Here is a 16,767-nt window from a genome sequence, read left to right as displayed (position 1 = left end):
GCATTCTTTCTTGCTTGTTTCAAATTTCCAGCATACACTGTATTTTGGCTTTCCATATTTTCGAATTAGCCTGTTCAGTGATATTATTGCACGTATATGAAGAAAGGGGACTTGAACCGGGGCTGTCTGGCTCAGAGGCAGGGACACTACCTCTGCACCTTAAGAGCCCTAGTACTTTGCTTGTACTTGAAGGCTCTAATGGTCAATGATCACCCACACAATGATCAGGCAGCAGATAGGATTGGCTCGTTTCCTGAGTGGGAAATCAAGGTAACCTGCCTGGGTGATGGGGAAGGGCTCCTGGTGCTCCAACCTGATGGGGGCACAATTGGGGGCAGGATGGCAGGCAAAAGGGTAGCTTCTGAAAACCTTGCCTCCATCCTCGATGACCTCACTTTCCCACTAACCTTGTAACCCGAAGGAGCAAACAAAACCACACCACCTCGCTCCTACATCCCCCAAGGAATCCAGCAGATCTTGACCAATGGCCTTTAGGCCACTGATAGGCCTGGCAACTTCTGGAGACCCGGAATGCCAGTGTCGAGGCCTGCGATTGGTTGGGAACCTCATCTGAGCTGTACCTGTCAGCTCTTCACGAATTGATTGGCTCATAATTAGTTCACCGTTATGTCAGAGGGTGGGGAGAGAAGAAGATGACACATTATTCACTGCCTCCCCCCCCACCCTCCCCCACTGCCCCAAACTTAGTCACTATCATGGAAAGTATTAATGCACCCCATTGTCCCACACAGGAATTAATGGTACTGATTCTGTTATGCATTACTGAGACTCTCTGGGTGATTCCATTGTCCAGCACCTGAACTGCAAGTCTCTTAATTTAATTGGAAGGTCCTGACATTGTGATTTGAATTAAAGGAGTGGCTAAGAGGGGAATAAAGAGTAAAGCTAGTCGTTTGAGGGCTCTTGTGTTGCATTCGCAGTGACTCTGCCTCAGGGCTATCAGCTTGAATTCAAGCCCCACCTGCCCTAGAGCTGCATCATTACATGCTTGAGCAGATGAATTAAAAATAGCAAAAATCAGATAGTTCTCAGAGTTGTACAACATGCTTATGTTAACTGTAATCTTTGGGCACTGTGTGAGGCCCCCACAGAAATGATGCTGGGAGGCAGGTCAAGTGATCAGGCGAACCCGAGAACTCTGTGGGAAGCTAGAGAAGTGATTGCTGGGCCTCTTGCTGAGATATTTGTCTCATCGATAGTCACAGGTGAGATGCCGGAAGACTGGAGGTTAGAAAACGTGGTGCCACTGTTTAAGAAGGGCGGTAAAGACAAGCCAGGGAACTATAGACCGGTGAGCCTGACCTCACTGGTGGGCAAGTTGTTGGAGGGAATCCTGAGGGACAGGATGTATGTGTATTTGGAAAAGCAAGGACTGATTAGGGATAGTCAACATGGCTTTGTGCATGGGAAATCATGTCTCACAAACTTGATTGAGTTTTTTGAAGAAGCAACAAAGAAGATTGATGAGGGTAGAGCAGTAGATGTGATCTATATGGACTTCAGTAAGGCATTCGACAAGGTTCCCCATGGGAGACTGGTTAGATCTCATGGAATACAGGGAGAACTAGCCATTTGGATACAGAACTGGCTGAAAGGTAGAAGACAGAGGGTGGTGGTGGAGGGTTGTTTTTCAGACTGGAGGCCTGTGACCAGTGGAGTGCCACAAGGATTGGTGCTGGGTCCTCTACTTTTTGTAATTTATATAAATGATTTGGAAGCGAGCATAAGAGGTACAGTTAGTAAGTTTGCAGATGACACCTAAATTAGAAGTGTAGTGGACAGCGAAGAGGGTTACCTCAGATTACAACAGGATGGGCCAATGGACTGAGAAGTGGCAGATGGAGTTTAATTCAGATAAATGCGAGGTGCTGCATTTTGGGAAAGCAAACCTTAGCAGGACTTATACACTTTATGGTAAGGTTCTAGAGAGTGTTGCTGAACAAAGAGACCTTGGAGTGCAGGTTCATAGCTCCTTGAAAGTGGAGTCGCAGGTAGGTAGGATAGTGAAGAAGGCATTTGTTATGCTTTCCTTTAGTGGTCAGAGTATTGAGTACAGGAGTTGGAAGGTCATGTTGCAGCTGTACAGGACATTGGTTAGGCCACTGTTGGAATATTGCATGCAGTTCTGGTCTCCTTCCTATCAGAAAGATGTTGTGAAACTTGAAAGGTTCAGAAAAGATTTACAAGGATGTTGCCAGGATTGGATGATCTGAGCTACAGAGAGAGGCTGAACAGGCTGGGGCTGTTTTCCCTGGAGCATCGGAGGCTGAGGGGTGACCTTATAGAGGTTTACAAAATTATGAGGGGCATGGATAGGATAAATAGACAAAGTCTTTTCCTTGGGATCAGGGAGTCCAGAATTAAAGGGCATAGGTTTAGGGTGAGAGGGGAAAGATATAAAAGAGACCTAAGGGGCAACTTCTTCACGCAGAGGGTGGTACGTTTATGGAATGAGCTGCCAGAGGATGTGGTGGAGGCTAGTACACATTTAAGAGGCATTTGGATGGGTATATGAATAGGAAGGGTTTGGAGGGATATGGGCCACGTGCAGGCAGGTGGGACTAGATTGGGTTGGGATACCTGGTTGGCGTGGACGGGTTGGACCGAAGGGTCTGTTGCCATGCTGTACATCTCTATGACTCTTAAGTGCAGGTGCTGGATAATAAACTGACTTGAACAGCTACTGCTACACATCTAGCTAGCATTAATATTGGGTTAATTAAATGTTACCTGCAGCTTTTTAATGATTTCATTTCCTTGGTCTAATATTAATAACTCGTCTCTAATATTTATGATCGTGATTTTAATTCCAAGGGTTTAATGTTTCTGCAACTTTATTGCAAAGAAATGAAGCAACTGAATTGGGTCTACTAGATTAGATTAGATTGGAAACAGGCCCTTCGGCCCAACAAGTCCACACCAACCCTCTGAAGAGTAACCCACCCAGACCCCTTTCCCTCTGACTAATGCACCTAACACTATGGGCAATTTAGCATGGCCAATTCACCTGACCTGCGCATCTTTAGATTGTGGGAGGAAACTGGAGCACCCGGAGGAAACCCACGCAGACACGGGGAGAATGTGCAAATGACAGAGACAGTTGCTCGAGGCTGGAATCGAACCTGGGACCCTGGCACTGTGAGGCAGCAGTGCTAACCACTGAGCCACCATGCCACCGCCTATTTACATATACAGTAGCGCCTCGACTTGCGAACTTAATCTGTTCCAGGACCTGGTTCGTGAACTGAATCAATTTTTCCCACGTTCACAGCGCACGCGCCAAAGACAAACTGCTCGTACCTTGAATTTTGTACGTATGTTGAAGCAAAATTTTATGAACAAAGCTTTTCGCAAACCGATTTGTTCGTGAACGGGGTCGTTCGTATGTCGAGGCGCTACTGTATACCAAGACAATTGGAATACAATTGGAAGGTAGCTCCTCACTATCATGTGCTCAAGGGCGATTAGAAATGGACAATAAATAAGACCAGAAGGAAGAAGAACAGGAGCAGGCCATTCACCCCTTTGAGCTGCTCCACCATTCAATAGGATCATGGCTGATCCGACATTCCTCATGCACACTTCCCTGCATTTTCCCCATAACTCTTAATGCCACTCCTGATGGAGATTCTGTCTAACTCAATCATAAATATGCACAAGGACTCTGCCCCCACAGCTCCCTGTAACAAGGAGTTCCAAAGACTCACAACCCTCTGAGAGAAGACATTCCTCCTTACCTCAGCCTTAAATTGGCGCCCCTTTATTCTGAGACTATGCCCTCTTGTCCTAGGGTCTACCATGAGGAGAAACGTCCTCTCAGCATTAACCCTGTCAAGCCCCTTAAGAAGCTCAAATGTTTCAATAAAATCACCTCTCATTCTTTTAAACTCCAGTGAGGAGAGTCCCAACCTGTTCAGCCATTGCTCATAAGACAACCCCTGCACAGCAGGGATCGTCCTAGTGTACCTTCTCTGAACTGCCTTCAATAAAATGATACCTTTCCTTAAATAAATAATCCACTTCCCAAGAGCAAATAATAACAAGGAAAATGTGTTTTCTGATTTTATTTCAATTTAGTCAATGTTTGCCTTCTCTGGGAAGCATCAATTCCTGACAGGGATTCGGTGTTGATAACATTGAGCACTTTCTTTTTCCTTGTACAAGTGGTTAATTCTCATCTCTTGGTTAACATGTGTGCTTTGGTAGCTCTTTCAACCAGGTGACCGACTGAATAACCCCTTGTTGCTATTCACTGATGCCAGTGCTGTAGTGCCCATTAGTGGCACTTGGATGGACTCACATTTCCCAAACTCCACACTGTTGTGGTTTCTCTATTTATGAAAGGATGTAAATGCATTGGAGATGGTTTGGAGAAGGCTCCCTGGATTGAGTCCTGGGAAGAGCGGATTTTTATCAATCAGAGATCAAGGGTTGTGGGGGGAATGCAAGAAACTAGATGTGAGGAATGTGTTGGCTCTGCCAAGATCTTATTGAATGGCAGCCCAGGATCAAGAGGCCAAACAGGGCAGATCTTCTATGATCTTGTTAAATGGTAGACCAGGCTTGATGGGCTGAATGGCCTAATTCTACTCCTATTTCCTGTCTGTATCAGCACATTTACTGCAAAGTAAGAACTGACCCAGAAACACACTGAATCCACTTAGTTCCTCCTGTTTTATGTTTTGAATTTGTTGACTCCACTTGATAGATGTCAGCGTGCTTTTCTTGGCTATTCAATACTATTGAGTAACCTGATTCCAGCCTTTTGCCCATGGCCCCCTTGAATTGAATGCTGGCAGGTGCTCTCTGTAACTTTTCCCTTTCAGTAGAAAAACAGAGTCCACTTGGCATCCCCTCCCACAGGCAGAAGGGTGCACCTGTTCTGTGGCTCTGTGCAGTGAGCCCACATGGCAGTGATAAATGGTGTGCTCGAGGGGTCATGAGCTTCTAAATATGCAGCCACACCGTTCCCAGCAAAAGGGACAAGACCTCTTCAATATGCACATAGTTCATAATAGGCTTAGGCTAGATATAATGAGGCCCAAAATGTTGTGACTCCAGGAACTCTTTTATATCTTCAAATATTTTTCTGCACAATCTAAGTTTTGTCCCATAGACATTATGGAAAGTAATTTAAGCAAAATCTGACCATCCCTCCCCTTTGGGCTGTTACTGTAGTGAGACCAGACTTGATTAAATAGTTTGGAAAACGTTTAATCATTTCTAAGCTATGATTGACGACCGATATTTGTGGTTCTTTTGTGTTTTGAAAAGCTAAAACTCTTGCGTACTGTACAGAAAGTAAAAACACGGCCTTTTGTCTAAAGCATTGCTTTCTCTCCTAACGCAGGTGAAAGTGGGCTCGGAAAGTCAACATTAGTAAACACCTTGTTCAAGTCGAAAGTTAGCCGGAAATCTTGCACACCCAACTTTACGGAAAAGATTCCCAGGACTGTAGAGCTGCAAACTATCAGTCACGGTACGATTTCTCTGAAACCACATTGCAGTGTCACTGGAGTGCAGAGTCATTCTGTAATTTGCTTTGTAGCCACGGAGCTGTCTGCCATGATGTAATAATGGCAATAGGGAGATAGCTATACCCAGATGAACTAAAACTGGGAATCACTCTTGATTGATGTTATCACATTAAGAAAAAAAACCTACATGTTTGGATCAAATTCTTCTTTCCATTATTTTAACAAAAGTGCTGACCCATTTAAAATAAACTGGTTAACACCTCTGTTGAAGTACGAAATGGAGGAATTTAATACAGGTGCACTGATTCTATCAATTACAATCTTTCGGAGCCCTGTATGATAATACTGAACATATTTAGTTGGCAAGGCTGTTGGCGAAAGAGATGCATTTACATTTGAAGCAAATTATTTTATTTAATGGTTGTTATTTCTGCATAGAAGGTGATGAAAGATTTAACTTTTAAGAGGATAATGTGACATATAGATAGTTTTACACCTTGGTTCGAATTATTATTTGTCACAAATCATGTTAACAGCTGATATAAAAACTCATCAAGGGGGCCGTGAATAGAGACCGGCTCGCCTGCGATGCTTAGGTGTTTTGGCTGAATTCTATTCAGTGTTTTCTTTGCTGGTGGCCATGAAGATTTGTTTGCAGAGAAAGGAATATGATGCAGACAGAAGTGGATGAACATGTAGGAGTGAGAATAAGGGGAAAGAGTGAATCGGGGGAGTGTGAAGTGATGGAGATAATTGGGATTGGTATGATCTTGTTTGCCTCCAGTATTCTCAGAAAATGCCTGAGTCACAGTAATCCCACTCTGGGTTACAATTTTATTCAGACCCCCCTCTGTCACATTTCAGTGGATCATGTGGCTCTCCCAATCTCAGTCCAATTCCTTTTGGGCACCAGTTTGGTGCTTGAAATTGTTCCAAGTTGATAACGAATCTTGCAATGAGAGGTTTTCTAATGTGCGATGTGGGAAACGGAGAGAAAGAAAATCGCACTGTTCCGGAAATATTGCCCCGAGGCTGGGATTCAAAGAGATTGCAGGATCAGAGAGCCGGAAGCTTTACTCTCCATCTGACCTGTGCTGTCTTGTGCCTTGCTGCAGCTGGCAAGGCACCAGTGATGCCTGGATGTTCCCTCCTCCTGCACAATCATCTGCTTTGTGAGCAGGATGAGCCATCAGAGGACTTCACATTTGCAAAAAAAAATTGTTGAGTTTGCTCTTTACATTTGAAGCAAGTCCTATACTTCAGGAACTTTAAAATGTTTTTGAAGTAAATGTCCGTCAAGCCAGCGAAGTTGTTTAAGCTACTTGGGCTCCTCACGTTCTGGGGTTGTATAAAATTGTGGAAATATTACATTGTTAGGGCAGTCCCCAATGAATGTTAGTTTGCCTCTGCTAGTTTAGCTCAGTCATGTTATAGAGTAGAGTAACTGGTTTATGGCCATTGATTCGACAGAGAGATTTTGAGTTGGATATTTGATTGCCTATTGCCATTTATTGGAACCAGGGGGCCAGTGAATCTAATACCAATGCGCGCACACCCAGACTGCGCCTGAGGCATCACGTTGTTTAATGCATCGCGTGGTCTTAGACCAGCGGCATGGGCAGGTTAGCAAGGTGGGGGTGGTGTCAAGGGTGTTGGCATGAGGCACGCGGTTGGGCGGGGTCCTTGGCCTTGCATTGGGGATTATTGGGTACAGGCCTGTTCCTTCCCCAAATTGAATGGCAACATGAGCTGATGCATTGTGGTCTTTGCTTCCAGTCACATCGTAACTTTGTTGTCCTATCCTCTACATCTCTGGAACTATTTGGAGGTCTATAGAAAAGTCCCAACAGGGTGACCCCTTCTTTCCTGTTTCTAACCTCACCCCATACTACCTCAGTCGACAAGTCCTCAAACATCCTTTCTGCCACCGTAATACTGTCCAACAAGGGGCGAGGCCACATTAGATTTGGTACTGGGACATGAACCTGGCCAGGTGTTAGATTTGGAGGTAGGTGAGCACTTTGTGATAGTGACCACAATTCGGTTATGTTTACTTTAGTGATGGAAAGAGATAGGTATATATCACATGGCAAGAGTTATAGCTGGAGAAAATGTAATTACGATGCGATTAGGCAAGGTTTGGAATGCACAGGACAGGGAAGGAAACTGCAGGGGTTTGGCACAATTGAAATGTGGAGCTTATTCAAGGAACAGCTACTGCGTGTCCTTGATAAGTATGTACCTGTCAGGCAGGGATGAAGTGGTCGAGCGAGGGAGCCTTGGTTTACTAAGAAAGTTGAATCTCTTGTCAAGAGGAAGAAGATGGTTTATGTTAGGATGAGATGTGAAGGCTCAGTTAGAGCACTTGAAAGTTACAGGTTAGCCAAGAAGGAGCTGAAGAAAGAGTTAAGAAGAGCCAAGAGGATCATAAGAACTTGTAGGCAAATAGGATCAAGGAAAACCCAAAGGCTTTCTATACGTATATCAGGAATAAAAGAATGACCAGAGTAAGATTAGGGCCAATCAATGAGAGTACTGGGAAGTTGTGTGTGAACTCAGAGGAGATAGGGGAAGCACTATATGAATACTTTCTGTCAGGATTCACATGAGAAAAAGACAATGTGGTCAAGGAGAATACTGAGATACAGGCAATGAGACTAGATGGGATTGAGGTTCACAAGGAGGAGCTGTTAGCAATTCTGGAAAGTGTAAAAATGTATCCAAGGATTCTCTGGGAAGCCAGAGAGGAGATTGCAGAGCCTTTGGCTTTGATCTTTATGTCGTCATTGTCTACAGGAATAGTGCCAGAAGACTGTAGGATAGCAAATGCCCCCTTGTTCAAGAAGGGGAGTAGAGACAACCCTGGTAATTATAGACCAGTGCACCTTACTTCAGTTGTCAATAATATGTTGGGAAAGGTTATAAGAGATACGATTTATAATCATCTAGAAAGGAATAAGTTGATTAGGGATAGAGAACATGGTTTTGTGAAGGGTAGGTCGTGCCTCACAAACCTTATTGAGTTATTTGAGAAAGTGACTAAGCAGATAGATCAGGGTAAAGCGGTTGATGTGGTGTATATGGATTTCAGGCATTTGATAAGATTCTCCATGGTAGGCTATTGCACAAAATACAGAGGCATTGGATTGAGGTTGATTTAGCAGTTTGGATCAGAAATTGGCTAGCTGAAAGAAGATAGAGTGTAGTAGTTGATGGGAAATATTCATCCTGGAGTTCAGTTACTAGTGGTGAACCGCAAGGATCTGTTTTGGGTCCAATATTGTTTGTCATTTTTATAAATGACCTGGATGAGGGTGCAGAATGATGGGTTAGTAAATTTGCGGATGACACTAAGGTTGGTAGAGTAGTGGATAGTGATGAAGGATGTTGTAGGTTACACAGGGACACAGTTAAGGCAGAGCTGGGCTGAGAGGTGGCAAATAGAGTTTAATGTGGAAAAGTGTGAGGTGATTCACTTTGGAAGGAGTTGCAGGAATGCAGAGTACTGGGCTAATGGTAAGATTCTTGGTAGTGTGGCTGACCAGAGAGAACTCCGTGTCCAGCTACGTAGATCCCTGAAAGTTGCCACCCAGGTTGATAGGGTTGTTAAGAAGGTACACAGTGTGTTACGTAGAGGGTTTGAGCTTTGAAGCCACGAGGTCATGCTGCAGCTGTACAAAACTCTGGTGCGGCTGCACTTGGAGTATTGCGTACAATTCTGGTCACCGCATTATAGGAAGGATGTGGAAGCTTTGGAAGGGAATCAGAGAAGATTTACTAGAATGTTGTCTGGTATGGAGGGAAGGTCTTATGAGGAAAGGCTGAGGGACCTAGGACTGTGAAAGAAGAAGGTTGAGAGGTGACTTAATAGAGACATATAGATTGGACAGTGAGAGCCTTTTTCCTCAGATGGCGATGGCTAGCACGAGGGGTCATAACTTTAAATTGAGGGGTGATAGATATAGGGCACATGTCAGAGGTAGTTTCTTTACTCAGAGAGTAGTAGGGGCATGGAATGCACTGCCTGCAACAGAAGTAGACTCACCAACTTTAGGGACATTTAAGTGGACATTGGATTGGCATATGGATGAGAATGGAATAGAGTAGGTTAAATGGGCTTCGAATTAGTTTCACAGGTCGACACAACATAGAGGGCCGAAGGGCCTGTTCTGTGCTGTTATGTTCTATGTTCTATCTTCTAAGGTTCAGTATGAGTGATTGGGAGTTAGTTATGCAGTTACCCAGGAGTTAGGCTAACCTTTACTTGTCCAAAATATCCTCATTAAATAGCCAGGAAAGTAATGCAGGGCTCGGGATCAGGGGCGTGGCTGACTAACTGAGCCACCATTGACCCTGAATGTGGATGACCAGCTGTACAATTCCAACACTCCTTTGGTACAGGCCGCCATTTCGGTCATTCCATGCTCAAATCTCCCACTCTTGATCTTAGTACGGCCCAGTGTTTCTGCAGGTCTCTTCATGGTTTCTGCCTCAACTCTAATCAAATTCCAGCAGCAATTCCCAGAAACAGCGTAAAATCCCAGATAATTCCCACAGAACTTCAGGCCTTTGTGTCCCAGTTGAACAGTGCTACGCATAGTTTCAGTGCTTTCTGTTCAAACTCTCCTGAATCATTGAAATCAAAGGGGATGTGATACTGAGATGAGCTTCACACATGATGGCCTGCATTCTGCCTGACTTTGTGATTACTAGCACTGACATGTGGGAGCCTGTGAGCTGATGAGACACAGCCAGGAGCTGTAATACTGCTCCAGGGTCCATGTCACTCATCACTCGGTACTGGTGCCAGTTGTAAACAGTGTTATCTGAGTGTTTATGCTGCCCTGTTTGACAGCTTCTGCTGTTGTGCAGACTTACCTGCATACACTACCCTCTGACAGGAGTGAGGAACAGTCGAGTTCTGGAGATGCTCAAAAGTCATGAATGACTCTGACCGAGTAAATGAAGAGGAACTGCTTTCCCTGATAACTGGAGGGCACGCATTTCAGATAATGGCCGGAAGAATCAGCGGTGACCCGAAGAAACAGCAATCTGGAATACAATGCCTGAAAGTGCATTCAGCTTTAATGTTCAAAAGTAAAAGGGGATAAGTACTTGGAAGTGGGAAAACGTTTCAGAGCATTCGGAGAAAAATAAGTGGAAATAACATTTCTTAAAAAAAAGGATAGTTTTACTGAAAAGCTGGCACAGGGTCAATGGGCCAAATGGCCTCCCTTCATTCTGTGATGCGATCTGAAGACTCTCAGATGCAGTGTTTCCCAGTGTAACATAGTGGGCCGTAGTACTGGCACTAACTCTCGCCATGCGAATGCTCCATAGCAGCGAAGGGATTGTTTAAAATCAGTCATACAGCCGAGATGTTCAAATTTGCTCAGAGTGAAATGCAAGAGGTTCTTGCGATGGTTACTAATCAGTCTGAAACCCCTCCATGCTGTATAATTTTATGGCGAACTGAGTCTTTTGTGTTCAAACTCTGTTAGAGTTATAGAGATGTACAGCATGGAAACAGACCCCTTCGGTCCAACCTGTCCACGACGACCAGATATCCCAACCTAATCTAGTCCCATCTGACATCACCTGGCCCATATCCCTCCAAACCCTTCCTATTCATATACCCATCCAAATGCCTCTTAACTGTTGCAATTGTACCAGCCTCCACCATATCCTCTGGCAGCTCATTCCAGACATGTACCAACCTCTGTGTGAAAAAGTTGCCCCTTAGGTCTCTTTTATATCTTTCCCCTCTCACCCTAAACCTATGCCCTCTAGTTCTGGACTCCCCAACTCCAGGGAAAGGACTTCACCTATTTACCCAGCCAAGCCCCTCAAAATTTCTTGGTGGCAACAGTTACCATACCCCCTGTTCTTGATGCACCAGTTTCTTGTCAACCATCATTGTCTCGCCAAAAATCAAATCAAAACTCTGTACAGGACACTACCTTAAGTACATCACTGCAGGTTAGGAGTCACTGTACTAGATAACGAACTGTATTCTGCAATGCAGCATTTCTTGAAATAATGCTCATCAATGAAATTGCAATTGAAAGTACAAGCAGAAAATCACTTTTTCCATATCTGAATGACACCAGCTCCAATTCCTTTAATGTTAATCTGTTTAGTGAAACTCCATTAGCATTCCCTCTTCATAAATGGAGACTCTAGCCTCAAACTAGTTGAAATACCTCCTGCCTGCTTTTTCAGAACTATGAATTTGGTTGTGGGGAAGAGAAAATAGGGTTTGGCAACCTTGTATTGGCCATTGGTTTTGCAGCTGGGATTGTTCTGACTGGGAATGTGGCATTTCCTTCCAAGTGATGAAGGGGGTACACCGCAGATGGGTCACTCTGTGTGGTGACCCTGCATTATCAAACAGCCTACAACCAAACACCAGAATGCTCACAGCTAGATCACCCCAGTTGGTTGAATCTCAGCCAAGTGTTCAGTTTAGCTGAGACTTTGGTTGCATCACTCTATCTGGAATGGTGCACCTTGGTGGGGCGGGGGGGGAGGTGGAATATCTGGAGGGATTGGGGAGAGGTGGTCAGCAGTCATTCGAAGTATTGGAGTCATAGTCATAGAATCATAAAGTTGTACAGCATGGAAACAGACCCTATGGTCCAATTTAACCATCCCGATCAGATATACTAAACTAATCTAGTCCCATTTGCCAGCACCCGGCCCATATCTCTCTAAACCCTTCCTATTCATATATCCATCCAGATGCCTTTTAAATGTTTTAATTGTACCAACCTCCACCACTTCCTCTGGCAGCTCATTCCATACATGCACCACCCTCTGCGTGAAAAGAAAAGATGCCCGTTAGATCCCCTTTAAATCTTTCCCTTCTCACATTTAACCAAAGCCCTCTTATTTTAGACTCCCTACCCTAATAGAAAGACCTTGTCTATTGACCTTATCCATGCATCGCATGATTTTATAAACCTCTATAAGGTCACCCCTCAGCCTCAAATGCTCCAGGGAGACCAGCCCCAGCCTATTCAGCCTCACCCTGCAGCTCAAGCCCTCCAACCCTGGCTACATCCCTGTTAATACTGAAACAAGTACTTGGTCCATGTTCAGTAAGCAAAGATCTGTGGCAGACAGCAGCGTTCTAGAGATAAAATGACAGGTAGCGAAATAAACTGTAACGTACAAATCACAAAATAACCAATAAGCTCTCTGGTGATCTTCCAATGAAATGTAATGGTATTTCAAATGAGATTGTACAGCGTCAATAAAGATAAAAGTCCAACTCTTTGTAAAAGGCACTGGTCAGACCACAGCTGAAATTCTGTGAACAGTTCTCGGGCTTATGCCCGAAACGTCGATTCTCTTGCTCCTGGGGTGCCGCCTGACCTGCTGTGCTTTTCCAGCACCACATTTTCGACTCTGATCTCAGCAGCTGCAGTCCCCACTTTCTCCACGTTTTTAGTCCCTTACCTAAGGAAATATATGCTGCCATTTGAGGTCATCCAGAGAAGGCTCACTTGGCTGATCCCTCGGGTTCCTTGTGAGGAGAGGTTGAGTAGACTGGACGTGTGCTTATTGGAGTTTAGGGTATTGAGAGCAGACCTTATTTAAATGCACAAGGTTTCCTAGGGGGTCTTGACAGGGTAGGTGTGAAGAGATTGTTTCCCCTTAAAGGACCAGACGGCATAATCTCAAAATAAGAAGCCACCCATTTAAGATTGAGGTGGGAAGGGATCTTCTCCCCGAGAGTAACATCTCTGTGGAATTCTTAACTGCTGAAGGCTGTTGAGCCTGGGTTGTTGAAGGCTGAGACAGACAAATTGTTAATTAGTAAGGAACCAAGAGTCATAAGGAAAAGGCAGGAAACTGGAGTTGAGGTTTATCAGTTCAACCATGATCTCATTGAACAGTGGATGGACCCGATGGGCTGAATGGCCTTCTTCTGCTCCATCATCTTAGCATCTTCTGAAGCCTGTTCTTAACTGCAATGAGACATCAATGATCTGGAATACGTGAAAGATTTAAACATATGTAGATATTTAAGTTGTTCAATGGAATTTAGAAAAATGAGGGGGGAATCTGATAGAAACATATAAAATTATGAAGGGAATAGATAAGATAGAAGTAGAGAGGATGTTTCCACTGGCGGATGAAACCAGGACAAGAGGGTACAGCCTCAAAATTAGGGGGAGCAGATTTAGGACTGAATTGAGGAGGACCCTCTTCACCCAGACGGTTGTGAATCTATGGAATTCCCTGCCCAGTGAAATGGTTGAGGCTTCCTCATTAAATGTTTTTAAAGCAAGGATAGATAGTTTTTTGAACAGTAAAGGAATTAAGGGTTATGGTGGGAGGGCGGGTAAGTGGAGCTGAGGCCCCAAAAAAGGTCAGCCATGATTGTATTGAATGGCACTGCTTGAAGGGCCAGATGGCCTACTCGTTCTGTTCTTATGAATCTGCTGTCCTTACCTACACTGGTTCCTTGTGTCTCTGGATGCACAACAACATAGTTGACTCTGAACTGCCTCCTCAACTAACTGAGCAATTGCTCAGTTCAAGGGTTGGACAAACAGAACTGGCCCTCTCTAAACCCTAAAAGAATATTTTTAACAAAAATTTAGGCCATTCAGCCCCTCAAACCTGTTTGACAGCAGAGCTGAGAGTTGTCTCAAATCTCTCTGTTAGCCTTGGTTCCAAAATCTCTGATACTGTCACCTTAAAAAAAAAACTAACTCTCTCAATTTTGGAATTTCTGAAATAAAAACAGAAAATGCTAGAGAAACTCAAGATAAAATAAAATAATATAAAATCATAAGGGCTATAGATAAGGTGTCTTTTCCCTAGGATGAGGGATTTCAAGAATAAGGGACATTTTTAAGGTGAGAGGAGAAAGATTTAAAAAAGACATGCGGGGCAACGATTTTACACAGAGCGCGGTTCTTGTGTGGAATGAACTTTCACAGGAAGTAGTGGATATGGTTACAGTTACAACATTTAAACGATATTTGAATAAGTACATGAATAGGAAATGTTCAGAGAGAAATAGGCAAAGCGCAGACAAGCGGGACTAGTTTAGTTTGAGATTATGGTCGGCATGGACTGTTCGGACCGAAGAGTCTGTTTCTGTGCTGTGTGACTCTATGACTTTTATGATTCTGGCAGCATCTGTGGAGAGAGAAACAGAGTTAACGTTTTGAGTCCAGTCTGACTTTTTCCTAATTCTATCTGCTGCCCCAACAACCTTTGTGACAGAGTGCACTTCTAGATTCCAAATCTGTTCACAGACATTGCTGAAAGGAATTTGACAGCCTTTCATGTTGGTGCAGGGAGCTGTGGGATGTTCACTGAGTATCCATCTGAAGACCAGCAGGACAGCTGAGTGACAGAGTACCAGCATCCAATGAAACAAGTGCCTCTCTCTGGCACAGGAGGGTTTCCAAACTGCTAACTGAAATGTAACTGATCTTATGCTCGCTCTGCATGTAACGGAAAACAGTGAAACTAAAACTGACTTGAGATGAGGCAACCTTTTCAATTATTTTCATTCATTTGGTCAGTATTAACAGTGCATGGAATCTCTGGGTTACTATACAGACATGCCTTCACACTGTTGTAGGTAACACATTGTCGCATTGCACTCTGGATTTAACAACTTCTAGAAATGAGAATCTCTCCTCCAGTAATCACTAGATAGCTGATTGTAAATTATCTCTAAAATCTGCTCTGTGCAACACGCTTTAGTCTGTGGGTGGCTCAGTGGTTAACACTGCTGCCTCACAGCACTAGAGACTCAGGTTCGATTCTAGCTCAGGGTGACTATCAATGTGGTTTGCATGGGTTTCTTCCAGGTGCGCTGGTTTCCTCCCACAGTCACAAAGATGTGCAGGTTAGATGGCTTGGCCATGCTAAATTGCCCAGAGCATCCAGGGATGTACCATGGGATATGCAGGGATAGCGTCGGGGTCTGGGTGGGATGTTCTTCGAAGGGTCGGTGTGGACTTAATGGACTAAAAGGCATGCTTCCACATTGTAGGGATTCTATGATTCTATGACTTGTAGCTACATAACATGGCAAGAAAATAACCCCCATACGTCAAAGAGAGTTAACAATATAAGTTACCATAAACGGGCTTGTTCATAATTTTCAAATCTATTGATCCTTAGTTAATCACAGAAAACCATAACATGCATAATTCTGGCAAGTGTGAACATAGAGAAGACCCTTGAGCCAGATGGGATTTATTCTAGAATTCTCTTGGAAGCCAGGGAGGAGATTGCAGAGCTTTTGGCTTTGACCTTATGTCATCATTGTTTACATGAACAGTGCCTGAAGACTGGAGGATAACAAATGTTGTCCCCTTGTTCAAAAGGGGGAGTAGAGACAACCCTGGTGATTATAGACCAGTTAGCATTATTTTGGTTGACGGTAAAGTGTTGGAAAAGGTTATAAGAGAGAGGATTTATAGTCATCTAGAAAGGAATAAGTTGATTAGGGTTAGTCAACACCGTTTTTTGAAGGGTAGTTCATGCCTCACAAACCTTATTGCGTTCTTTAGAAGGTGGCTAAACAGGTGGATGACGGTAAAGCGGTTGATGGGGTGTATATGGATTTCAGGAAGGTGTTCGATAAGGTTCCCTACTGTAGGCTATTGCACAAAATACAGAGGCATGGGATTGTGGGTGATTTAATGGTTTGGATCAGACAATGGTAGCTGAAAGAAGACAGAGGGTGGTGTTTGATGGGAAATGTGCACCCTGGAGTTCAGTTACTAGTGGTATACCATAAGGAGCTGTTTTGGGCCACTGCTGATGTCATTTTTGTAAATGACCTGGATGACGGAGTAAAAGGATGAGTTAGTAAATTTGCGGATGACTCTAAGGCCGGTAGAGTTGTGGACAGTGATGAAGGATGTTACAGGTTACAGAGGGACGTGGATTAGCTACAGAGTTGGGCTGAGCTAGGTGGTAAATGGAGTTTAATGCGGAAAAGTGTGAGGTGATTCACTTTGGAAGGACCAACAGGAATAAAGACCAACAGGGCTAATGGTAAGATTCTTGGTAGTGTAGAAGAGCAGAGAGATATTGGCATCCATATACATAGATCCCTGAAAGTTGCCACCCAGGTTGATAAGGTTGTTAAGAAGGCATAGGGTGTGTTTGCTTTTATTGGTAGCAGGATTGCGTTTCGGAGCCACGAGATCATTGCTGCAACTTTACAAAACTCTGGTGCGGCTGCAACTGGAGTATTGTGTACAGTTCTGGTCACCGCATTACAGGA

The 16,767-nt window shown here is 44.0% G+C and overlaps 1 protein-coding gene across 7 annotated transcripts in view; it reads left to right on the top strand.

Moving 5' to 3' along the window:
* LOC140464628 (neuronal-specific septin-3-like) overlaps positions 1-16,767 on the top strand; it is a 408,811-nt gene that overhangs the window by 322,377 nt on the left and 69,667 nt on the right. For all 7 annotated transcript variants that reach the window (XM_072559949.1, XM_072559956.1, XM_072559954.1 and 4 more), the window contains one exon: positions 5,372-5,500. In XM_072559949.1, coding sequence (XP_072416050.1) covers positions 5,372-5,500 — 129 coding nt within the window. The remainder of the gene's footprint in view (positions 1-5,371; positions 5,501-16,767) is intronic.

This window comes from Chiloscyllium punctatum, chromosome 40 (assembly GCF_047496795.1).
Source record: "Chiloscyllium punctatum isolate Juve2018m chromosome 40, sChiPun1.3, whole genome shotgun sequence".
In the NCBI taxonomy this organism is placed as follows: domain Eukaryota; kingdom Metazoa; phylum Chordata; class Chondrichthyes; order Orectolobiformes; family Hemiscylliidae; genus Chiloscyllium; species Chiloscyllium punctatum.
This window is presented reverse-complemented; position numbering and strand designations above follow the sequence as displayed.